The 26,599-nt window shown below is 43.9% G+C and overlaps 1 protein-coding gene across 1 annotated transcript in view; it reads left to right on the forward strand.

The window, feature by feature from the left end:
• Positions 1–26,599, forward strand: part of ANKFN1 (ankyrin repeat and fibronectin type III domain containing 1) — a 170,880-nt gene that overhangs the window by 142,226 nt on the left and 2,055 nt on the right. The window contains exons 13-17 of the mRNA XM_084832329.1: positions 336–483; positions 5,222–5,390; positions 13,815–13,981; positions 20,181–20,400; positions 20,726–20,728. Coding sequence (XP_084688455.1) covers positions 336–483; positions 5,222–5,390; positions 13,815–13,981; positions 20,181–20,400; positions 20,726–20,728 — 707 coding nt within the window. The remainder of the gene's footprint in view (positions 1–335; positions 484–5,221; positions 5,391–13,814; positions 13,982–20,180; positions 20,401–20,725; positions 20,729–26,599) is intronic.

Consider the following 26,599-nt stretch of genomic DNA (forward strand, 5'->3'; position numbering starts at 1 on the left):
CCCCCTGGAAAAATGCCACCGTAGCCCAAGGCATGTGTGTTAAAAGATTACAGAAACATGGAACAGCCTGCATGTCAATGAAAGCTGAAATGTTTCAAAGGCATTTTTTTATATCTTAGCAAAGAAGCCTTCAGCTTGATATATACACTCAAAGAGAATGAAATCAGAAAGTTGGCCCTTTTTTAACCACAAACAATAGGGCCTGTTATAAGTTTAGAAAATTTTACTATCTGAGAATGAAAACCTCAACAGAGCCCAAACATACGTATAGTAAATTCTTCCTTGTGCGGTGAACTTTTGTTGTATTTCTAATTTTAACTTCACTCCGTATACAGAGAGGAGTGGGAATGGATCCAAAGTCTTTCTGGCTCAGAATCTATGGAAAATATGGATCATTCCACAGAGTGCCCAACTCGGCTGTTCTTTGAGCTCCAGATGGCAATGAAAGCTCTCCTTAAACAGATCAATCTACCTCTGAGACAGGTATTATGTGTGGGGATACTTACTGCCCTCTTCATTCCAAGTGGAGACAGTAACTCCAAGGGAAACTATCTGCATTGTATATGCATTTCCGCTAACCATCATCATTCTGTTTCAGATCCATAAACTCTAGGGCTGATTCATGGCCAGTGCCATAAGTTTGCCAGATTTGCCAGAGTGTGCTGCTTATTGGGGAGGTGGGATGGATTTTGTTCATGGCAGAAGGGATGTATGAAGGCTCCATTGTGGATTTCATGGCCATGTTGCCATTGCATGCTTTCACAAAATGATACTCTGAGCTGCATTCTGAACACATGCTGAAACCCCAGCATAATACTTCACTGCAGGCAAGGTAGTAACCAGTGCCATAAAAATAAGTCACTTCCATAAGGGGCAAAGTTCATATAGAACTGGCTCTTGTGCACCTCTGAAATGTGGTTTGATGGTATGTTCACTGAGGACAGGTGTACAGGACCATGCAATGGCTTCTCCGTGCATCCAGGTCCCACGTCTTTCATGCACATGAGCATTTCATTGAGCCACTGGTAACCAGCACTGTGAACCCTTTGCAGTACTATGTCTGGCCCTCACAGAATGAAAACTCAAGATTTGGATGCCTGGCCTTCTAGCTACCATATGATTCCTTTACTGTGCACCCAAATCCTGCCCAGAACAGCTGGGTGCAAGCATTCTGACGCAATCATCCTGATCGGTAAATGGCTCACTGTTTACACTGAATCAGGAACATTTGTAATATAGTGACATTTGGCCATTCCGTCATAGATTCTGGAAATGTAATTTAAGGGTCATCAGAAGCATAAGTGCTGCATAGATGACATGAAATGTGTAGATAAATCAATGCATAGGAGAGAAACATGATTTCATGCCATTTCACTTTTGTCTCCTGCTTTTCCACAGAACAAAGTTGTTCCCAAAGCAGGTCACAATCAAATTTTCAAAGATTCATAAAAGTCACTGATTGCGCCTGCTGGCCTCCATGCTGCGATCAGGTTTCCATGCTTTGATTAGGTCTCATACACAGAGCCCGCATGCATATTTGCTGTATGTATATTAGGCTTCCTCCACAGGGTACAGAAGACCATGCAGAGAGTCTGCACATGTACAGCCAGTACGCGCATAGGATGTGTGCAGAAGATCCAATCCATGTGTGGAGATCAAGAGCACAGCCAGCAGGCATGATCTCATTTTCCCACACATTTCATGCTGTGGGCACAGGGCTGCAGTAATGCACAGGCTAGTTCCTAAGGCAACCTTCCCTAACCTGGCACCCTCCATATGTGTTGGACTGCAGCTCCCATCATTCCCAGCCAGTAGACTGGCTGGGAATGATGTGACATGCAGTCCAACACATCTGTCAGGCATCAGGTTGGGGAAGGCTGTCCTAAGAGTTTGCTTGGTTGGCCACTGTGTGAACAGAATGCTGGACTAGATGGACCCTTGGTCTCCTTACGTTCTTGTGTCCTTACAGTTTCCTGGGTTGCTCAGTATAATATAAGGTGGCTGCATAGAAGGCTCTTTGGCTTGGGTGCTTGATACTTTAAGTCTACCTCTTCCTTTATGTTCATTACAGTTTTCTTAGTGAATCAAAAGCACCTTCTTGTCTGTACTATCCAATGACCAAGTTCAAATAGCAAGAGCCTGTGGAGATGCATTCTCAATGGCTTCTTCAAAAACTATGGGACTCTCTTCCCTAGAGGCTTTGTCAAAACGTGCACATTTTTCAGAGGCAGATTTTTTACAGATGCTGTCTTCCAGTTCAGGAAGGCTTCTTCTGTACTGGCAGATGACAGCTGATTATTTTATCATTAGCTGCTGTTATTTCTTTATATTTACTATTGTGTTTCAAACATTTTCTCTTCATATTTTATTATTTCTTTATTTGTTAATAATACTTATATGCTGCTTCATATAATAAAACCTCTAAGGGTGCAATCCTATGGAGATTGTCATCAGCCTCTGAACTTGGAGGCTGATGACTATCCAATGCAGGGCGGCTGGAGCACGGAGTTGATCCTTGCCTCTGTGCTCCAGCTGCCCTGCATTTTTTACTAGACAAGCCAATTTCACCTGTCTAGCTGAGGAGTTTTGGAGCGGGACAGGGGGAGGCCAGAAAATGGCCCCTGCTCTAGGGCATGAAATCAGTTATTTTTAGTTGGAAAAGTAAAATTGAGCTTTTATTGGAATTCTCTCCACCGTACTGTGAAGTCTCCTCCCCTCCCCACCCCCAGGACTGCCCACTTTTCTCTATCTCCATGCTCCATTTCCAGGCATGGGGAGGTAGCTGACGCAGAGAGAACTGCACCAACTACAAGGGGGCGGGAAGTGCAATTTCAGAGAATTGAGATCGGAGCCCTGGCTCCAACAGCAACCAAACAATTCTATGGCCCTCTAGACAGTGTCTAGTGGCCATAGAATATTAAAGTCACATTTAAAATACATTAATAAAAACAATTTCAACTACAAAAAAGCAATATAAGGGACAATAAGATAGAGCTGTATATAATCAATTACAATTTATTACAAGCCACTTAGTTAGTTAGTTAGTTAGTTAATTAATTAATTACAAGCCAATTACAACATAGCACATTTTTTGCCTCCCAAAGTGCATGAAGGAGGGTGTTTTTATCCTTATGTATTATAGTTTATCTTTGTCTTCCCAGTTCAGTTCCCAGTTTCAGCTGATTTAAGCCACAAGTGCCATGCCAGTTCCTCCCAGAGCTGGTGAGAAACAGTGATTCAGTCAAAAATTCCTGAAATTGACACAGCAATTTGAGGAGAAATGGTTTTGTGAAATGGTTAAACTTGGTTTCGCTGAAGCATTTAGCTGATTCTTCTACTCAGCTATGTGGAGTAAGTCCCACTGAACTCATGCCTAGATATACATAGGATTGCACTGTTAATCTCAGATCTACTCCCCCCTCCACGCTTAAAAAAGGTTGGCTCTTTGGGGTTTTGCTGGACATTCTTATTTATGTTGCCATTTCACCAAAAATAAATCAACGAATCAAAACAACCCATTTTGCTGTAAGTAAAACAGTTTCAAAATGATTATCGTCATATCATATCAAGGCAGGCCTACTACACTTTCTGGTAGAGTTGATTCACATTGCTTAGAGAGCAATTAGATTATATCTCATGTTCCTACCACAGCTCCCAAATTAGAAAGTGTATCCTTTGTCCACACTGGCTTATTCTGCAGCCAGCAAATGGCCTGTCTCTAGGCTATCACTCTTTCCATAATCTTTCTAGGCCCCCTCTTCCTTTTGAAAATGTTTCACAGTATTGCGCACTTTGGGGTTGCAAGTGCTTGTACAAAAAGGCATTTTTAAACTCATCACACCGTCCATTAGTGCTCAAGTACTGAATCGGCAAGGCTGCTTAATTGTGCAACGTATAAACAAGGAAGAAAAAGTTGTCACAGAGAGGAAGGCCAGGATCTCTTCTCGATCATCCCAGAGTGCAGGACACGGAATAATGGGCTCAAGTTACAGGAAGCCAGATTCCGGCTGAACATCAGGAAAAAATTCCTGACTGTTAGAGCAATACGACAATGGAACCAATTATCTGGGGAAGTGGTGGGCTCTCCCACACTGGAGGCCTTCAAGACGAGGCTGGGCAGCCATCTGCCAGGGATGCTCTGACTTGGATTCCTGCATTGATCAGGGGGTTGGACTCGATGGCCTTGTAGGCCCCTTCCAGCCCTACTGTTCTATGATTCTATGATTCTATGAAAAGCTTGCAGATATCACTTTTGTTTTGAATGAAGGATGATGAATGAAAGGCGTGTATCCACCCAGACAGTATCTGCTTGTACTAGAACCATTCTGGGAATTTCAAGGAGCTGCTTAAATGCCACCATCAAGGCCATCATCTTCATCATCATCATCATCACCATCACCATCATTGGGATGGGGGCAAAATTCAGAAGGTCTGCTTTTGAATAATCTGAAGATTAAACTGTGGGAAAGCAGTGCATTTGTATTCTTTTCTGTCCCTTTTTAAATACCTTCTAATAATAATCAGCACAAGATAAACAGGTGCCCCCACCCCAATATACACACTTCCTTTGTTGTTAAGGGGCTGATATCCTGAAATAAGGAGCATCCTTTTCAGAAAAGAGGACAAGCCTAGAGATAACTCTGATTCCATACCTTAATTTTGGATCAAAGTAGATCTTAATAAAATATATAGCATGTGCTGTTTGATTTTAGTTTTATGTATTTGTGTGTGTGTGGCTTGTTAAATCTTTTTCATTGCCCCATTTGGTGACAGGCTTGAGGGAGGGGGAGGCCAAAAAGAAAGAAAAAAGCTGCATAGCTTTGCTAACCAACTCCTAAATTTAATGTTAAGGCTTTTTAATTGAATTCATTTTCATGTTTTCACATAATTATACAATCATAATCTTGAAAAGCTCATGGAGTGTGATCATTTTCTGGCTAATAAGAAACATAAATGTTATTTTCTGGGGGAGGTTAGGGTGTGTGTTTTAATGTGGAACATGATTAGAGCTTTACATCTTTATTTTATGAAGCAAAATTAACACGCACACATAAATATATTTCTGCCTCTATTTATGTTTTATAAAAATGCCAATCTTGATGTTGTGCAACTTTGCTCTAATGTTTTATACCATTTGGGGGGTTGTTTATGTAAGTACTGTGTTGTAACTCTCGCCTCCCCCCCCCACCCCCATTTCTTCTCTGTGCGTGTCCCTCTGCAGGCTAAGCTCTTCCGTCTGTATACACAGGAGGTGTTGGAACTGGGTCATAATGTGTCCTTTCTTCTCCTGCTCCCTGCCTCAGACGACGTCTGCACTGCCCCAGGACAGAATAACCCTTACACCCCGCACTCAGGATTCCTTAACCTCCCTCTTCAGATGTTTGAACTCGGTATACTACCTTGCTTCACCTAGAAATATTAACCCAGTCGCCTTATAATAAAATCACAAAGTTGTATCTGTTCCCCTCCAGCCCTTGCCTCCCCCATACCAGTGGAGAGTCAATAAATCACGTGATGATTTCTTGGCAACAACATTTTTCTCTCTGACTATAGACAAGTAATAGAGGGAGCGTAGCTACCAGGTTACACGCTCTAGTCATAACTATTGGAATGCAGAAACCAGTCAGTCCACAAGTGATCAAGCAACACACGACCCTTTAGTGTAGCATAGGCATTAGGAATAGGGGCATATTGAAACGGACAATTCAGGCACCGTTTGGTGAAAGCAAAAGGATTCAAGCTGTCTTAATACTGCTTTCAATTTCAAAATGTTGTGGAGAAAGACACTCTTTATTTATTTATTCATTCATTCATTTCATTTCTATGCCACCCAATAGCCGAAGCTCTCTGGGCGGTTCACAAAAATTAAAACCAAACAGCACACAATAAAACAATACAAAATATATAAAACATTAAAACCACAGTAAACAATACATTACATTTATCACCCATATCTGACTACCTCTCAGGGACCATTTTGACAGAGGATGGGACTTGACATAGAACTGATTTATTGACTCATTTTGAAGGCAAAGACATTTCTCAGACAAATTCTGCTAATTCCAATTTATCATGGAGGATAAGCCTATCAACGGCCATATTAGTCACAATGGCTACATGGACTAATGCTGCCTCCTTTTTCAGAGGCAGTATGGCTGCTGAATGCCAGCTGGTGTGGAGCAGCATCAGGGAAGGCCTGTTGCAGCCTCACCCAACCTGGTGCCTTCCAGATAGTTTGGGCTACAACTCCCAGCAGTCCTGACCATTGGCTATACTGAAGGGCTGATGGGAGTTGAAGTCCAGACATCTGGAAGGCACCAGGTTTGGGAAGCCAGGTTTATTGCCTTCATGCCCTGCTTGGCTTCCCAAAAGCATCTGGTCCACCACTGTGGGAATCAGGATCCTGAACCAGATGACCTTTTGGTTTGATTCAGCAGGGTTTTTTCTTGAGTTCGTATGTTCATGCTTGCAAAAACCCGAATTTGTTCAATGTTTCAAATATAGGTGATCCTGCATTTAGAATTTAAAAAAAAAACAGGACCTAAGATTTAGGGTTTCAACAATTCAGGCATTGTTCAATGAAAGCAAAAATGATTCAACGACAACATACCAATCACAACCAAATTTGAAACCAGCATTTCAAATTTCAAAATATTCTGATTCAAAACTGTAAATTCACCCAATCCCAATTTTGATACATTTTCTGCATTGTTTTGCAAAGTGTTCACCAAGTGGCTAGTGAATGTAGTTGGCATGAAATTGTCAGGCCGTCCCTGCAGTGACTGTTCTGCAAGTGATATTGATGGTCAACAGCATAAATGTGTAAACCAAATCCAGAATTCTCATGCAATCTACAATTTATGGGATACAGGAACACCCATAGGTAATACATCACCAATTGTAATGCTTACAGTGTCTCTAATGTCATTAGCCACTGGGAGTGGGTGTCAACAAACATATCCTGCTAGTAGCCTTCACCATTGAAATGCCTTGAGCCTTTCAGATCTGGCCACTGTCAGACAAGATGCTAAATTGGATTAATTGGGGGGGGTGTTCAGTAAGGGTTTTCTGAATCCATGTCTTCTTTCCCACATGTCAAATACCTGAGGAAGCAGGAAGAGGGGTCATGGAATAGACTGAATCTTTCCAAGCAGCAACATCGGGACAAAGGAAAATCCTACACCACTATGACTCCTGACACAGTATAGAGATCATGTGTACAGTACAGATTGCATGCATTGGTGCTATATATTTATTTACATCCAATTCAAGCCCTCTGTCACTGAGATCTTGCCACTAGTTCTCCACCACCCATCCCATTCCTCCATTACCTCCCTCAGTATTCACAGTGCTGTTCATTTATAGGATATAAATGCCCTGCAGAAAAGATTTGGCTAATCACTACAATTCAGTTATGTAAAATTCAAGTGTTTCCCTTGCTAGCACAAATCAGCCCCAGTCCCATTCTTGTTCATCCACAGACGCAGGCTTCCCTCTGACATTTTTCCTTCATCCTTGAGTCCTCCTCTTTCTTGACCCCCATGTCACTCAGCTCCTTGCCCCTTGGATCCTGCCTACTAGAACTCTGCCTTGCCTTCTGCTAATAACACAAGGCCATTCTTCCTGTGCATAGATCCAGTATGCATTCTTATACCAGCCTGATCAAATCCACTGCCATCACAACACTGTATACCAACATTTAATGCAGTCTTCTCCATAGTGGTTGGAAAGTTTACAAACATTTTGCATCATCATATTAGTTCAGCAGTGGGTCGGGGTTCCTTATATATAACAGCCACCTTCAGCCTACTACGCACACACACACACATATATATCTACCTTGTGATGGTGAATCCATACTTGAAGTAATGCCCAGAACATGTTCTCTCTCTCTCTATCCCTCCCTCTCTTTTTTTCCTTTTTTTGTGTGGCTATTTATGAGTTCTTGGCAACTTAATTACATCTCTGAAATCCCACCGCTCTTAGGATACAAATGATGCATACACCAGCTTTGCCAGCCTGAACTCCTACCACCATCACCCATGTGCATTCTCTAAAAAGCAAATATGAATCAACGCAAGTACTGGTCTCACATATTCGAAAATTACAAATTCAGCCTTCTAATTTGTCATGTTTTTCCAAGATTTAATGACAGAGAGAGTGTCTATTTTTCTTAAAGGGAATTCAAGCCATTTTTATACTCAGATGACAGGGACATATGAAGCTGCACTGTACCAAAGCAAGGTTTTGGTATCTCTAGCCCAAAATTGTCTGCTCTAACTGGCAGTGGGTCTCCAGTATCTTGGGAGCAAAAGAGATATTACTTTAAATCTGTGTCTAACAGCTGTATCTTTTTTCTTTTTCTTTTACTCTACATTCAGATCAGAAGCCCAGCTGGGGGGAGGGCGGAGGTAGACTTTTAAGATCTGGATCCTGCCCCCCCGCACCGACTCTAGAGTAAATATGAACAAAAGGTGTTGCTTCTAGTCACAGATTGAAAGTAATATCTCCTTTGGCCCTTCAGTAGAGGTCTTTCCCAGCTGCTCCCCCACGCCCTTGAGATTCTTTTAAATTATACATCCAAATGTTGCTTCTCTGCAGTTCCCATAAAAGAACATTTGGAAACACCAAGGCTAGAACTGGGCCCTTTATGCATGCGAATGACATGTTCTGCCACTGAGCTACAGGCCCTTATTTGCCTTGCAGAGGAGACTGCAAGAAATCCCCCAAACATCATGAGATTTCCAATAAGATCACAATCCATTTAGTATCAGCTACAGATTAGAGCAAGCAATGGAGATAGCAAAGCTACTGCCATACACAGTGAGGATTCAGCAGACATTGCGCGTTTGTCTCAATGCAGTGAATTTATGGTGTGGGACTTCACAGTACTGTGGAGATAATTCCAATAAAAGCACAATTTTACTTTCCCAGCTATAAGTAACTGATCTCATGCCCTAGAGCAGGGGCCATTTTCTGTCTGATTTATTACACGCTTCTCCCTAGTGCCTATAAAATGGCTGTGATTCACCTCCAGAATATTGGAAGCTTCCACTCCCCATTAGCTGGTGGCTACCAGATCTATAATTGTGAAACCTCAAAGGGCTGTGTTGAAGTAACATTTGTTACAGTAACATTAAGCGCCTGCCTTCCGACCACAGCGGCCAGAAGCTTCAGCTCTTAAACTGAAGCAGCAGCTGTAATTTTACTAATAGTGCCACACGCGTGGTGCGAGCTGTAAGACCACATGCCGCTCAAAGAGCACTGCAGCAGCTGGCCCTCTTGGAGAAGAACAAAGAGAGCCAGGACACTCTCCCCTTTTCCATTTTCAGGCATTTGTGGGCTCAGATCGGCCTGCTGGTGACCTGCTGGCAAAACGACTGGTTTGATTTCATATTGATTTCAATAAACTTATGACCAGAAAGAGACGTGAAGGGTTTGCCTCTTAAGGTCACACATCGGCTGGAGATCAGTGTTGCAGTGGACCCAGGGCTCACTGGGTTGACACACCGGGGCTCTTTAATTTAATTTTTCTTCTGGAATGGGCAATTAAGACTCATTTGTTTTACCAAATGCCTGCTCCTGGTAGGGATGAAAACTGCTAAAACAAATTCATTCCTAAGGATCTCCACAAGTACATGCATTTTTGGACTCTCCTCGGGGGGCACGCTATGGGGACGGTCCCAGTGAGTGTCTGCCCTTCAAAATTTACCACTACGTTGCTGGAGGTAGACAATAGATTTTCAGAAAATTGAAAGGGCTTTGAGAGAGTCTTTGCTTCCCATAGGGTACACACATATTTAGTTGTTCCCACCTTCATCTCAGGTTAAATGAGTTTTGCAGGCTTTTGAAACAATACAAAACCTGCAAAACCTGTAGGACAGTTTAAAGAATTTCAGTAGGTTTAGTGAAAATTCTCGGAGCTATAATGCCAGACATATCTCTATTTTGATCAGTCCTTCCAAAGAGTTGCCATGTTGGGTTAGAGATCAGTGTTATTGGAGAACTACCAACATTGGGTTAGGGATCTACCAACATTGGCCAGTGCTGCCCTACTGAATACAAAGAAGATGAATCTATTGGAGGCTGCTTCTCAAGCAGCTGGTCAAGGAGGTGCACTCTGGGCATATCTGCACTACAAATCCATATCAGTTTTCAATCAGTTTTACTGTCATGACTATCCCGAAATAATCCTGGGAACTGTAGTTTGATGAGGGTGCTGTGAATTCTCCCCAAATATTCTCTAGCCTTCCCAGGCACCCCTGGGTAGAGTTTGGGATATAAATGGGTCCTTTCTTTGCAAGTGTGTCAGGGCTAATAATAGCCACTGATGGACCTTTCTCCTGCCATGTGTGCCTAACATGGCAGGAGATAGTCACTCATATGAGTTGTTGCCATTATGACGTCTCATGGAAAAGTCATGTTTTTTCTACATTGATTGTCTGAAAAAGGAAATTCTTTTTTTAAGGGCATCAAAATACAGCCTGTTTTCCCCCTGGCAGAAAGCTTGGCTCTGCTCCCTTCTTTTATGTGGAGATAGCAATACCCTTGGCATGACTGGCACACTATAACATATCAAGAGAAAACATGACTGTCTCCCATGGGAAAGGACGTACATCTGGCAAAGTCCTCTTCAGAAAAGTAACGTGGACAAAAAGAGACCCTGGCAGCCCTTCTGCTTCAATTGTTCTTGTGCTTTCTTTTCCAATGCCATGAAAAAGAAAACACACACACACGCATATACCACCACCACCATCTTGGTTATTCTGAATTGAAAATCCATTTTTGGAAAGGTATGAAAAAACTAGGTAAGGTTATTTTTTTTTATTGGACCAGCCTCTGTAGATGCATTGAAAGTGTGCACATTTTCAAACAAGCATGGAAGCCTTCATCAGGGAGAATGCGAAGGTAGCATTGTTTGATATGTTTGTGAAGAGGTGGATCTTCTGCGCTACCTCCACTACCAGAGGCAGTGAGCCTGTGTACACCAGTTGCTGGGGACCAACTGTGTACACCAGTTGCATGGGCGGGAGGGTTCTGTTGTGCCCATGCCCTCCTTGTGGGTTCCCAGTCAACAGCTGGTTGGCCACTGTATGAACAGAATGCTGGACTAGATGAACCCTTGGTCTGTTCCAGCAGGGCTCCTCTTATGTTCTTATTTTCTTTCTCAATGTTGCCATTAACTGTGGTGATGTTGAGTGTGCCAAAAGAAAATGTGGTGGACTTAGACAGGAACATGGGGGGGGGAGGGGTGTACAGATTTTGCTAAGTCACAGATTGTCAGGTGTCTTTCATTCCATTGCCCGCTCAGTGATGAAATTGGATTTTTTTTAGGGATGTATGAGAATTTTGTTCCACTTGCATAAGCTGGTCAAGGAGGTACACTCTGGCCATATCTGCACTACAAATCCATATCAGTTTTCAATCAGTTTTACTGTCATGACTATCCCGAAATAAATTAGTGGTCTGGCACTAATGTGCATTGGCACAAGTGCAAATTTGTGTGAATTCCCCCAAAAGTGTTTAAAAAAAAAAATTCCGCAAGCCCATGGAATCACACAGCTCAGAAGAAGCCAGTCCGCTGAGGCATCCACAGGTCAGATTCATAGAAATCCAAACCCATTTGAACCCGTTGCAGATTTCTTTGACATCCCTACACCACTCTACAACACATCTGTTCCAAATGCTGCCATGATATTCCTGGGAAAGATGCACATCTGTTGGAGAGGGTGTGACACGTTACAGCCCACAAGTGCAGCACTAACAGAATGCTGCCGAACATTGAGCATGTCAGATACAGAGAGAGCAATGCTTTGACCAACTTGTGTTTGAAGTGCGAAATGTTTGGTGATTGCATTGTTTTCTATATGGATGATCTAAAAATACAGGGGGGGGGGCATGAAAGGGTGGGTCCATGGCTGGGTGGAAGGTCACACGCTTGGCCTGCAGAAGGCCTCAGGCAGTGGAGACTGGTGCCTCCGATTTCAGCGGGGCTGTGAATCCATTCTGGGTTTCAGTCAGAGCCAACCAGAACTCTAAGTGAACTATCCAAGGTGCTGAACCCTAGCCCCAAACTAGGTTCAGAACCTTGGATAGCTCCTTTAAAGTTCTGGCTGGTTCTGACTGAAACCCAGAATAGATTCACAACCCCGCCGAAATCAGAGCCACCGGCCTCCACGGGTCTCAGGTTCAATCTCTAGCAATCTCCATTTTAGAAAGGGATCACGTACCAAGTGATTGGAATGGCCTGTCTCTATCAGAACCCCTGGAGAGCTACTGGCAGTCAGACTAGACATCCCTGGGGTAGATGGTCAAATAGCTGGATCTGATACAAGGCAGTATCCTGTGTTCCTATCTAGGTGCACCACAGAGCTGAAAGCCAGTTATAATGTTACACATTTGTGCATGTTAACCTTTACTCATACACAAGGCCATTTTTATTTAGTAATGTACTAATTGTTATTCCGAGGTGATTTGTGTCCCCAACCCATCAACTTCCCACTGTATTACTGGGACAGAAAAGCAGACTGGCATCCTCATGTACATGGGCAGGGAATTCTTGAACATTGGGGTGGACCATGTCTTCACTGCAGCCACAGGTCTGATTATGGCATGGGTGGGGAGCCTTTGGCCTTCCAGATGTTGTTGGGCTACAACTCTCATCATGCCTGACCATCGGTCATGCTGGCTGTGGCTAATTAGAGTTGGATTCCAATAATATATGGAGGGCCACAGGTTCCCAGTCCTGGATTATAACTTCTGTATCCAGGAATATTGTGACACGGGAGGTCACTCTGCCAAGACTGCATCTTAGAGGGATGTGGCACAACCATGAATGGACATGTAATCCCATGTGTTTGAGTGCAGCCTAGCACTAATTATGTAGGTCTGTTGCACATCAATACCTATCAAATGCTCAACTGACCCATAGATTGTGCAAGACAGTTGCTCGTTAACAAGCATCTGTTGCGCAGTTAATGGGGCTATAGATTTATGCTACCATGCACAGACCCAACCTTGGAGCTCATTCACATATGTATGAACTCCACCTGATAATTTCACACTCTCTGAATGGCCTGCCTTGAAAAACATAGCATTTGAAGTCAACAGTTTGCCTGGGATACTTACATTATGATGGGCATTTCGCACATACACCCTGACTTGAATTTGCCACCTGTGATAAAAGTGCATGTGTGAACTTTGTTGATGTTTTCATCCTGCGTGATTAAGATTTCTATGTATAACTGAAGCTTGCATACGTTTCACGTCATCACGAAGCTATCCAATAGAAAAGCTCACCTTTACCTATTTTAAACAGAAAGGTGCATGGCACAAGCTTTCATACTTAGTCAGATGCATGAAATGTTATCCTTCGTTGGCAGTTACACTCACAAACACGCATATGGGCATGGCGGGAGAGACTGTAAACAGTGGGGTGCATGAATAGTAGTCACTGTGTGACATTTCTATGCAGAGCCCAAATGCATACAAATAAGAACAAAGTGAACCATTCACAACAACAAGTGCTGTAATAACACAGCCATCTTTCTACTGTGCTCTCTAACTTAACACCTGTAGTAGGCCCTGGTCCATGAAAGCTTATGGGCCAATATATCTGTTAGACAGACTTTAAGATACCACAACACTTTTTGTTGTTTTCAATGTAACAAGCTAACAGGGCCTACCCCTCTGACATTTTACTTTTTCTGGGGGAAACGCAAGCGGTAGCATCCATATCAAGCTCCTCGGGAAGGCAAGGCTTTTAAGAGTTGCATGTCTAACACACTTTCTTCTGTGCTTTGTTGTCTCCGCAGTTCATTTTTGCAGTTACAAGGAGAAATTTATTAGTCTGTATTGCCGCCTTTCTGCTGTCATAGAGCTAGATTTTCTGAGCACCCAGCAGTCCCTAAGGGAAGCAATTTCAGACAGTGAAGTCGCTGCGGCTAAACAAAGACACCAGCAAGTCCTAGATTACATACAGGTAACCGTCTGTTTTCTGACTAGTCAAAGGTGATTTCTAGCAGGGGCTGTAATTTGGAACCTAAATGGAGAATTGTTGGGCAAGGCACAGCATAAAGACGTTTAGTGTCAAAATACAATTTGGGTTTTATGAAGTAGCCACTCTGCAGCTCTTCCCTCCCCCTTTCCCCTGTTTGCTTGCTTTTTGAGAGAATTTCATGGATAAAATCATATGACAGTTATACTGGAGTGTTATAGAGAAGTGTGTCAGTTTGGGTTATAAATCCCATTCCCCCTCTAATATGAGCAAAAAGCTGTGTACTGCAATTTAGACTGGATAACAGCCTTTCTTCTTTTAAAGTGAAGCTCCCCACCCCCACCCCCTCCCGGCTGTCAGTCTGCAATGAAAAACACCCTCCAAAACTCTATTTCTTTTGACAGAGGTGGCCCTACCATGAGGTAATGTGAAGCAGCAATGTTAGGCAGCAGAGTCTGAGTACCATGAAGAGCAGGGATGTATGCAAATTTAGTTTTGATTCGTTTTTGACCATAACTTGCCCCATTTGCACCCCGAAAAAAAATGAAAGCACATTTGGGGGGCAAAGCTCACATATTCCAGAGCTTGCAATTGCATTCACAAAATGTGTTCGTTAGGGAAATGTGCTCTTTTAAAATGTGCATTTGGGGGGTGGGATGCATTTTCATGCTTTGGTAAATGGGGAGAAAGTATGCATTTGGGTACGCACTTTTCCTGTTTGAACAACAATGAAAGCTCGCATTTGGGAGCAGGAACAAGGTGGGCTGGACTGAGCTTTGAGATAGAACTTGGAGAAGGTCAACAAGCTGAAACCTCCCTGATTTTCCCATCCCTAATGAAGAGTGGCAGGATGGGAGACAAACAGATCAGGCATGGGGCACAAACCACCAGGAAGTTCTCCTGCACAAGCATCATTAAGTAAAAAAAGAGCTGTGCTCTTGCATACCTCCCATTCAGTTCAATGGGGCTTACAGAGGATAGTGTCCCAGTTCGTTACACCCCTTGCTAATTAGTGGAAGGAGAAAGTTATTTACAGCACAATCCTATACATGTCTACTCAAAAGCAAGCTCCATTAATTGCAAGGCCTAACTAAACTTGACATGAAACACGTATTTTTTAAAGGTGCTTAACACTACTGCTTTTATTGGGGGGGGGGGAGTCGGTTGGGTAAGGAGAAGTGATCATACTGTAAACTGTAAATACCAATCTATCCTCCTTTTCCCTTCCCCTTCAGCAGAGGCTGGGAAAGAACAGGGCAGAAAGACGCCCCAGCCAGGAAGCCCTCAGGTCTCCCCTCCCATGGTTGGTCATAGAAGGTGCAGTCACCTTGTCCTCTCACGCACTCATGGGCCATCTGCCTCTGAGTAGCATGGCGGTGGGGATTGGTCCCAACTAGGCCAACCTTCTGCACCATCCAGTGAGAGAGGGTGGGTGAGGCAAAGGTGGGAGCTGCTCCTCTGAGACACGCCCATGTTTTGCTCACTCCCACTGGATGGCTAAGTCCAATTCCTCCCACAGCATTGCTCAGAGATGGGATGCATACAACCAGGTCAAGCATTCCAGGGGGAGAGGTCAGGTGAGCAATTGGACAGAGCTGCTACCATGGGTGCTCTTGCATTCGTGTCCTGCTTGTGGGCCCCTGGTTGACAGCTGGTTGGCCACTGTGTGAACAGAATGCTGGACTAGATGGACCGCTGGTCTGATCCAGTAGGGCTCTTCTTGTGTTCTTATCACTTGCCCAGTCCTTCCTGCTGAGGGAAGGAAAAGCTGAGCTATTGTGCGGAGGCAGCGGCTGCTCCTGCAAGAAGCTGCCGCTGCTTCTCTACCTGGCTTGCTTCTGGAGGTGGGCAGGAAGGTGTGTGAGCAGGAGTAGGCAGCCATTGTTCCTATTTATTATTATTAAATTTATTAATCGCCCATCTGGCTGGTCACCCAGCCTACCCCCTTTCTCTTGCTTACCTTCTTGGGAAACTGTGCCAAGGTGGCCTAGGCCTGTGTTACTGCCGAGAGAGAGAGAACAGAGCTGCCACCCCTGCCCACTCCCTCACCCTCTCTCTCTCTCTCTCTCTGGGTGGTGCAGCACACAGGTTGGTCCTGGAAGTAGCAGCTGCCTCATCCTCTCACTTGCTCACCTGAGTTTTCCCTCTGGGCAGCACAGTAGCAAGAATTCTATCCATCGAACCCAGTCCTAGAAATATATTTCTAGTCACTTGAGACAGCTGCACCTAATGTCATGCCCTGCCCCATTTGCAATCCATTGCCACTTGTTCAGTCCTAAAGTTAGAACTTCATAAACTAAGCACTGACCTTACTGTAATGTCCTTAGCACCCAGTCTTTGGGGCAAATACTTCACAATGGCCCAACTCTGATTGTGCCTGCATCTACCAGTTCACTAATTTTCACCAAGATATTCCTTGTTTCAATAGATACCTTTCAACCCCCGACCCGACCCGACCTTAAACCTAGTCATTTCATTGTTCCCAACCACCATTTTTATGACATGTAGGACACTCCAGCAAAACTAGGAGTGAGTGACAAAGGGCGCAATCCTATGCATGTTTAGACAGAAAAAAGTCCTTCAGCTTGGCTGGCTGGGGAATGCTGGGAGTTGTAGGACTTTTTTCTGTCTAAACATGCATAGGATTGCACCCCTAGGAGAGGCGAACAGCTGGCTGTGTGCAAATTTGTCATCGTTGCCGAAAAATGATCGCAGGCCAAAAACTTGCAACAATTACAAAATGCAGAACCATGTGTATATTCTAAAAGGTTACAAGACACGATGCTCACATAACATCATTTTTAGCCACTTTCCCCAAGCTGGTGCTCTCCAAATGTGTTGGACTGCAACTTTCATCATCCCCAGCCAGCTGGAGAGGCAGACATCTGGAGGACACTAGTTTGGGGAAGGCTGATTTACAGGGGAAAGATTTAAAAAAAAACAAAATAGAAAATTTGAGGAGTCCAGCAGTGGGGGCTGTTATGGTCTCAGCCTAAATTTCATGGAGAAGACAGCAATTCAAACTCTCGGTTTCATGATTGTTCATGATGTATGAAAATGTAGCAGAGGTGTTTTTTTAAAAACCACAGTGTTTTGTACCACATTATTGTGACAATGTATTAGACTTGTCAAGTTCCTTCTCAAATTAAAACCAGCTGTATTCCACCTATTGGCCAAAAAAAAAAAAAAAACACCCAACCTTCAGCCCACCACATACCACAATCTTCAGCGGCAACCGCAAAACCGCAAGACCATTTGTATGATCCTAGATCTAAGACAGTGCTGAAGTCACTACACAAACCAAACATTGTAAAGACTGAAGGAGTCCATAAAAGCCGTTTTGAAATGGGAACTGGAGAGAAACCAGAAAGTAAAAAAATTATATATAGGAGATAAGGTGTGTTATGTCTAAAACAGACTATTGGGTAGTGAGAAAAGAAATATTTCAGGATTGACCATGCTAAGCTGAATGTCTAGAGCTGAACTTGCAATTAAATTATAATTTATATGTACAGTAATGTGTCAGACACTCTTAAGAGGCATAGCTCATACGACTGGGCTATTACCATAAGGTTCCTTTACAGCTGTGTTGGTGACAGAGCCAAGGGGCTGTACTTAATGTTTTATTAAATATATTAGGCTAGTCTGGATAACAATTAAATGAGAAGGTGGAGGTGGTGTTATGAATAATCTGTCCATCAGTGCTTTCAATACTTGCTTACTTACTTACTTACTTACTTACTTTATTTATTTATTTATTACATTTCTATACCACCCAATCTCTTGGTTTCACAATAGTTAAAACCATAAAGTACAGCAACATGATCAAACATGATATAAAACTTTTAAAAGTTTTAAACTACAGTATAAAACCAGAGAAAAACACGGCAGCCATATAAAGATCTGAAATGACAATAACAGATTTAAAACAATAAAAATGGGAGCATTTGCTATTCTCAAACACTGAGAAAACTGAAAAAAATGATACGTCAGCATTATTTACTTAAAAGTCTGAGTGTTGTCTCATATCATGCCCTATTAAGGAGGGTGAAAATGCATTAATAGAACTGCACTCCTCCTCTACACACAGTGGCCGGGTTCTCACAGTTACAGAGGGAAAATAAGCCATGGTGGCTTATTTCCCCTCCCCGGACGTGCTGGTCACGTGCCGGGGGGATTAACATAATTACCAGCAGCAGCGTGGCTTGTTGTGTCAGACAAACTCAGTCAACGTGGCTTTTTGCTTGGGTAACAAGCCACCCAGAACCCATGGCCTGTTGTAATGCATGCATGGGGAGGGGAAATAAGCCACTGTGGCTTATTACCCCTCTGTCATCATATGAAGCTGGTCAGTCTCTCGCTCACACACACACACACACACACACACTCTTAAGCAAATACTTGTTCAACCCAGGGCCAGTTCACATAACTGCTGGCCTGAAAAAAGACAACCTATACATGTGGAGGAGGGGAATATTCATTCCCTCCCACTACTAGTCCATACTAGACTTCTGCTGATGACTAAACCAGGTCTTCTTACCCTATTTCCAAGGTGTGCAAGAATTTCATCTCCATTTGTTTAAAGCCAGAATTTGCCCCAATGGCACCCTTGAATTTGAGTGCATTTTGAGGGCAAAGCTTGCACATTTCCAAACTCGCAATGCTCGTTTGCAAAATGATGCATACTTTAGAAAAATGTGCACTTTAAAAAAGCACATTTTTGGCGGGGGGAAATCACGTTTTCACTCTTTAACCAATGGGGGGTAGGATTTAAAAAACAACAACAACAAATGTGTACTTTCCCCATTCGAACGGGGGGGGGGGAGGGGGTTCACATTCGGAATGGGAACAAGGTAGGCCGAGCTTAGAGGTGGAACTCTGAGAACTTCAGCAAACATGAGTTTCGCTGATTCTCCCGTCCCTAGGTGTGCTCTGATTTTGGCCCTTGCAATGCTCCAGGAGATGGGAATTCCAGAAAAGCTGAGCTAACTACAAAGAATGCCTGTATATCTGCCCTTGATGTTACAGCATTGTGATATTCCCTTGATACTGGTGCACTGGTAGTGCAGTTAACAGGGCGCTCTGACTCGTATTTAAGAAACTGGGTTAGAACTTCATGGAGGAGGTGGTTTCTAAGGGATATACAGCCCACGATATCTGAGGCTTTAGGGGGCATATGATTATGCCTATACTCTGGAACATCACAGGAATATACTCCTGAAGGCAGAACTAAATATGGCTCATAAATGCATGTAGCAAAACTCCAGTGAGATATTTTGTTAGTGAAATGCCACTTTGGGAAAGGAGAAATTTAGATCAGCAGAGTAGCAGGGATGGTGTTCAACCTTTCCCCCACCTACTGCTTTCCCACTAGAACTCCCCCAGCTGCTTTTCCTCTTCTGTGGGGCTCGAAGTGCATATTTTCCCCTTGCAAAAACCCATTGTGAACCTCATGAGGGAAAAAAGGGGGAGGCAACAGAAAAACGTACCCCTTTCCCACCCCTCACTTCTTCACTCCAAATTACCCCCCTCGTGATGTGGCTTTTCTCGAACAAAATCAGCTGTCTGTTGTATTTTGCTACATTTCTTCAGCATCTTAGCATTTAGTTCTGTCCTGACACAGCATCCTTTTTTAACACAGCATTGTATTCCCCACTAGCAACAGCCTATGAACTGTCTTCAAAGGCAGCACCATGGATAGGACATGACTGCCATACAAATCTAGATGTTAGTAAATCATGAGCAGCCATCACTAGGCCCCAGCTAGGAAGAAAAGTTGCAACTTTCTCACCAGATGGAGTTGGCAAAATCACCTACACCAGAAAATGTATGGCTGAGCTACAGGGAGAAGCCTGGGACAGCCTCCTGAAACCTGGTGCCCTCCAGATCTATCGGACTGCAGCCCCAATAATTTGCAGCCAGCATGATCATTGGTTGGAAATTATGGAAGGGCCCAGGTTGGAGAAGGGTGCTGGAAGAAGAAGGCTACTCATCTTAGAGAACAGAGGAGGCTAAACCATATCAATGACAAATTTTCTTACCTCATCCAGGCTACAGGAACTGCCAGTCACGCATGCCCTTCATTTGCAATTAACGATGAGATATCTCTTTAAACTTGTCAAACAAAACCACGCTGTTGTTGTTGTCATTTTTAAATATGCTCTGCACCATCTTCCTCACGCAGCAAATTGATGAGATTTGGCGTGAAATGAGATGGATCAATGAAGCACTGCAGTATGCACGGTACAGACAGCCGGCTGCTGGCTTGCCGGTGATGAAGATTGTGGATCTGTCAGAAGAACCTGTGCAAAAGAAGATAAGCTCAACTTCCTCCCATCTTGATTGTCTTCCATCCCCACCACCCTCACCAGAGACGGAGACCCACAGGAGAAAAGCCGTGAGTGGTAAGGGGCAAACGTTTCCATCCCCTTAAGTCTAGGGAACAACAAGGCACAATTCTTCAATCACTTCTGATTCAGATGTACATGGACATCACCAGTTATGGCCACCTGGCAGCCACAAAGTGGTCTGTGTTACATTCACCATAGGGCAAGTGATGGCAAGGCCCCTCCCCCCAGCGCATATAATTTCGTCAAATTTGCCAAGTGATTATTGTCCATCATGTAGTGAGTTTCTTCTCCTGGACCAGTGGGCACAAGTGAATGGAGTGGAAAAAACTCACTGAGAAATGGGCAGGGTTTGTGTGATGAATGCTACTAAGCGATACAGCTGGTGTGTTTGTTTGTATGTGGGTGGGTGGGTGCTGATCCCCATGAAAACTGTAATACATACATCACATCAACGTTTTCTTCTCCTGCTCCTAGAATTTGCAAATAGCCAGAAGCAGAGGGAGGAAGAGAGCCATATTCCTAAGAATTGTTGTGTATCATTTGGAGCATAGGAGGAGGGAAAGGACAGAAGAGAGAGGTCTGTTCAGCATGTCCTGAACTGTCATTGGAAGGGTTAAATGACCCTTATAACATAGCCTGATCATATAGACCCAGGGTGCTTCTAGACATGGCTTTTATTATGAAATTACTCTGCCTCATTCACAGAATTTTACAGGGGAGGTGGGGGATGTCATCTTCCATTTGTAACCCTCATGTGTTTTCCCACTGCTTCTTTCATTTTTTTACACACCACAGAAAATTCATTACGGAAGGCATGAAGAAACAGAATTATCTTCCATCTTTTGTACTTAGTTTGGTTTTTTGTTATTATGGAATTAAATCTTTTTTGTGCATGTGTTGGTTAGAAGGTCAAATGTTTAGGGAGCAATCCTATGTGGAGAGGCGGCCACCTCTGAACTCGGAGGTGACCGCCTATCCAATGCACGGCGGGAGGAGCGTGGAGGGGATCATCTCCTCTGCGCTCCAGCTGCCCCGCATTCACAAGTAGACGGCCAACTTTGGCTCTCTAGCCACAGGGTGTCAGAGCACGGGGTGGGGAGGGTGGATGATGCATAGGAAGTGTCGTACCGGCACTTCCACACTCCCTGCTCCTCCCCGCCCCCAGGAGTGCCCCCTCTTGCCCTGCCCCATGGTGCTCTGATGAGCCCAGAGCCCAGGAACAATCCGTACCACCTACAAGGGGGCAGGGGAGGGGGCAGGGAGGCAATTCTCTGGGAACTGACCGATCCTCTGGCCATCTAGCCGCTGTCTAGCGGCCATAGGATTGCGCCTTTTGTTACTAGGGATGTACGAAAGTCCCCTTACCTGGCTCCACCGGGTTCCGCTGGGGGGGGAGGCGCTCCGTCCCTCCCCCCAGAATCCTTGTTGGGGGGAGGCGCTCTGCGTCCTCTACACAGTCCGCTACACTATTTGCGTTCCCCTTATTTTCGCCGTCTTAGTCTACGTAAATATTTACGTAGACTAAGACAGCCAAAAATAAGGAACGTAAATGGCGGCAGCCATAGCCACCGCCATTTGCGTATGCGGGGTTGTTGTTGTTTTTTTTTAAGCAAGACATGATAGGCTACATAAGTCTTTACATAGCCTATCACGTCTTGTAAAAAAAAAAAAAAACCCCAACAAGACTGCAAATGGAGGTGGCGGCAGCCGGTCGGAAGACCAGCCGCCGCCGCCGCCTCCGCAGCCACCGCCACCCGGAAGATCCGCCCCAGGTAAGTCTCGTCCTGGGGGGGATCCATGGCGGGGCGGGGGGGCAGGCCGTTCTGCCACAGATTTCGGGGGGCCGAATGCACTGGCATTCGGCCTCACCGAGATCTGTGGCAGAATTCTCTGCCATCCCTATTTGTTACATTATTAGGAGACAGGTTGTCTGCTCAGGAAGCCACCAGTTAGCAGGTAGCTCAAGTCAGAAGTTTAGTTTGATGTAGAGCCAGGATATCTGTAGAGGAAGAAGAAGAAAAATGGTTTGCAGGAGGCTTAAATGAAGATCAGAAGAAGAGTTTAGAAAAAGGAATTTGGGGCAAAAGTGAATAAACTACCATTCTGGTTGGCTGGAGTTGGGGAGGGAAAATAATGCATTTTAAGATAAAAAGCCTAAAGCAGAGACAGGGAAGAAAAGGGAGAGAAGAGAGAAGGAGTTAAGAAGATCAGAAAGAGGCAGATTTGCTGGAACTGGAGAACTGGCTGCTTGACTTCTGACAGTAAGATATTGCTTAGATATGGGACCTGGATAGAATAGGGGCCCAATCAAGTAAGGTTAGTAGATGCATTTATCCCTGGTTATTACCCTATTGCTCATGTGGTTGGTTTGTCCTTGTGCGTCTGTGTTGTATATGTATCCATTCAAATTGTACAACGTTTTCTGATTAACAATGTCCTTCAGTAAAATTTTATTTGAAATTTTGTGGTCTCTTTTCTTTTGGGTGACTCACCGCACAACCCCCACACTACCAAAAGTAGATACCTGAGACCCAGAGAGTGATAAGGCTGGTTTGGTGGAGGCAGCTAGAGGAAAAAAAGATTTCCACCTGGTGGCAGTAGGAACAGCGCCACAGGAAGAGAAGGGCAAAAAGGAGTGTGGGCACACTATTTTACCTCTTGTCCCCTCCACTCATGGAAGATGGAGTTACTGGTGCGTGACAGAGGGAAAGATGGAGTAGATGCATAATGGCTTTTGATTGGTAGCGATAGGAGCTCTCTGTCTGAAAGCACCCCTAGTAATTTCATCCTGTTGTTTTGAGCATCTGTGTCTAATTTTGTTTGTATTATTATTATTATTATTATTAATTATTATTATTATTAATCCATGTTTTATTTCTGAAGGAGAATTTTCTGTGGTTCTGGATAGTTTGTTGGGATGGCTAATTAATTGCACTGTCAACAGTTTGCATTTGCTTCCAGCTCGGTGGTGTCTGTCTACACAGTTGAGCCTGAAGCCATCATTATGCCCCTGTCTTCTAGTTCATTGCAACACAGAGCTTAATGTTCCATGGATAAAACCAAAAACGTTTCTGGATGGGTGGGGGAGTTTGTGGGTACATTTTCTTTCCAGTTTTGGACACCTCTCCCATCTTTACATCTCCTCAATTCTCCTTTTGCTTTTTCTTGGACAGATGCCTTCCCCACAGCATAGGTCTGAGTATTTCTTTTAACTGAACTGCTTCACCTGGAGCCAGGTGATCTGCGAGGAACCCCTTTGCAAGACAAAAACTAAGCAAGGCTTTGCTGTGCCACTGTACTAAACAGTTGGGAAATGATCTGAGGCCAAAGGAAGAAACACTGGCATCCGAGCTAATGGAAAGGGCTGGTAGTAAGCAACAGAGCTTGCTTGTTTCTTTTGTCAACTGAGAAATGAGACTTGAAAAAAGAATCCCACAACACAAGTGGTTATTAAGAGATGAGCACCAGGAACATTGCACCGTCAGGTCTGCGCTCTGTTGCTTCTGGTTGTGAGCTTTTCAGAGCTGCAGATAGAATACCTCCCGAAGGGCTATGATGGCCTCTCAGGCTCCAGGATGGCTTCACCTGCCCAGGCAATCCGTTGGTCTTACCTGATGTGGTAAAAGCTTCCAGGTCAGGCTTCAGCTTCCTCTGGGCAACAGACAGCTTGACCATGTCAGCTACCACTGGCTCTGACTTGCCCTGTGTCTGCTGAATTCCCTTCTAGCCCTGGTCCCAGGGACCGCTGCCTTTTGCATCGCCATGCCAGCTTTCTACACTGCCTGCTGCGATCCAGCAACAGAACAGTGAGTTAATGACACGTCCCGAATGAAATCGAAGATGCTGTGCCAAGACATTAATACAATTCTTTAGACATTTCTTTTAGCCTCCTTTAGTCCCATTCTTAAAAAGCAGGTTTGGGAACATCTAAGATTGGGGTTTTGCAGGGGTGAGGAGGGTAACACTGCCTGTAAGCCTCCTTCTTGCAAATGAATTTATGTAAGTATTTGTTTATTATTTTAAATTATTTTTAGGCTACACTTAAGGGTGAAATTCTCTCAAGGTGGCATACAAGATAAAAATGCAAAAATACACAAAATAGATAGAAAAGCAGTAAATAAATATTCAATAAAATACTACAAAACACCTTAAAAAGAGATAACTAAAATCTGTGGGAGAACTAAAATCTGCGGGACAACTAAAGCCCACAGATTATGAAAAGGCCAGCAAAAACAAGTGGGTCTTCAGAGACTTCCTGAAAGCCTGCAAAGAAGGGGGCTAATGAACCCCTGATGGCAATTGATTCCAGAGGTGCTGGGTCACCTCTGAAAATGCCTGCTCCCTTGTGCTCACCAGCCTAACCCCCTTTCAAAAGAACCAGCTCTTCTTATTAGCCCAGCAGCTCAGCTGAGACTGCTAAACCAAATTGGAATGATCTTTAGTTACTCTAGCTTTACTACTAGTACTAAACCTACTGTACAACTCAATATAAATCAGTAAGTGTCTCTACCTGCTGGACCTTTTATTTACCTCAAGAAAGCAAAAAATTCTGAGAATTGGCATTAATTAAACTAGGTTAGTGCTGAAATCCAAGACCCATTGTGAATATATCATTTCCGCTCACAATGTGAAATTAGACTGCTTTATTAGATTGCTTAGTTAGCAACTAAGTCAACCTAGATATTTTCTTTGTTGAAGGCTCCATTTTCCCGTTGGGTAATCATAACAAATGCCAGTAAGTAACAGCCCATTCTAGTAATCCTTTTATCCATATAATCCTAATAACCCTTTACCTTAAAAGTTAAGGATTACCCAAGATAGTGCCTGGACAACTGCATATGGAACCTAAGGAGCAATGTGTCCAGACTTGTTCCAGCAGGAAGCCATGTATCTGAGGTGAGTCTGGAGATGGCAGCAAGTTGAAACTAATTAATTGGCTTACCCTCTGAAGTGACATTCACTTCAAGAAACCACAGCAAGGGCCAAGTAGCAACTACTAATAAAGCTAAATGACCTCCTGGTCCTCAGTCAGTGAAAGCAGTGTGGTTCATACAGGCACAACTTAATACCAGATGTTATCCATCCGTGACAAAAATCTTCAGGGATCTCTCCTCCAAAGAAACCTGACCTTAGAAAGGCTGCCTTGAATTTTCCGCAACTTGGGCAAGGGGCAGGGGAAGCAAAATAATAATAACATCCATGTGAAGACAAATTAATATCTGATATAAACTATAGAATTCCACACTTCAAAAAAAAACAACTTGCACAAGTTTTGAAAAAGCCTATCAAACATTTGCGGCCATGTATGTATGCAGAGGCATAAGAACATAACAATATAAGAAGGGCTGAGCTAAGTCAGACGTAAAACCTAACTGGTCCAGCATTCTGTTCACACAGTGGCCAAACAAATGCCCATTGGAAGCCCAGAAGTAGGACTAGTGGAGGCTGGCTGCTCCGATTTCGGTGGGGCTGTGATCCACTCTAGGTTTCAGTCAGAACCAGCCAGAACTCTAAAGAAGCTATCCAAGGTGCTGAACCCTACCCCTCAAATAGGTTCAGTACCTTGGATAGCTCCTTTAGAGTTCTGGCTGGGTCTGACCCGGAATCAATTCACAGCCCCAGCGAAAGCAGAACCACTGGTCTCCACCGAGTAAGACATGAGTACAATAGTACCCTCCCACTTGTGTTCACCAGCATGCTGCCTCTGATACTGGAGGGCAAAAAGGAGTGTGGATCACTCTTCTGCCTGTTTTTCCTTCTGCTTATTAGTGTTGCCAGCCTTGGTTGGAGATAATCCCTACTGTCAGGGTAACTCCACCAGCAGAGGGACCAAAATGGGAATTAGTATGAGGGGGGATGATGAGAATATGATGGGGAAGGAGCAGGCTAGGGACGTATGAGAAATTAATTTCAATTCATTTCTGATAGGGATTTACCCAGTTTGCACCTTCCAGATTGAACACAAATTGGGATGCAATCTGCAGTCAAAGGGATTTACCCAGTAGGGATTGATATTTGATGTATATCCCAGTTGGGATTTACCCAGTAGGGATTGATATTTGATATATATTCCAGTAGGGAATTACCCCGTAGGGATTGATATATATCCCAGTACGGATTTACCCAGTAGGGATTTATATTTACCCAATAGGGATTTTCCCTGTTCGCACCTTCCAGATAGAACACAGACTGGGATTGCAGTCAAAGTCCATACATTTCCAAGCTTGCAGCATAATTCACAGACCAAACAAAT

The sequence above is a fragment of the Heloderma suspectum genome, chromosome 2 (genome assembly GCF_057233095.1).
Source record: "Heloderma suspectum isolate Gila_16-S chromosome 2, 16-S_ref, whole genome shotgun sequence".
NCBI classification, from domain to species: domain Eukaryota; kingdom Metazoa; phylum Chordata; class Lepidosauria; order Squamata; family Helodermatidae; genus Heloderma; species Heloderma suspectum.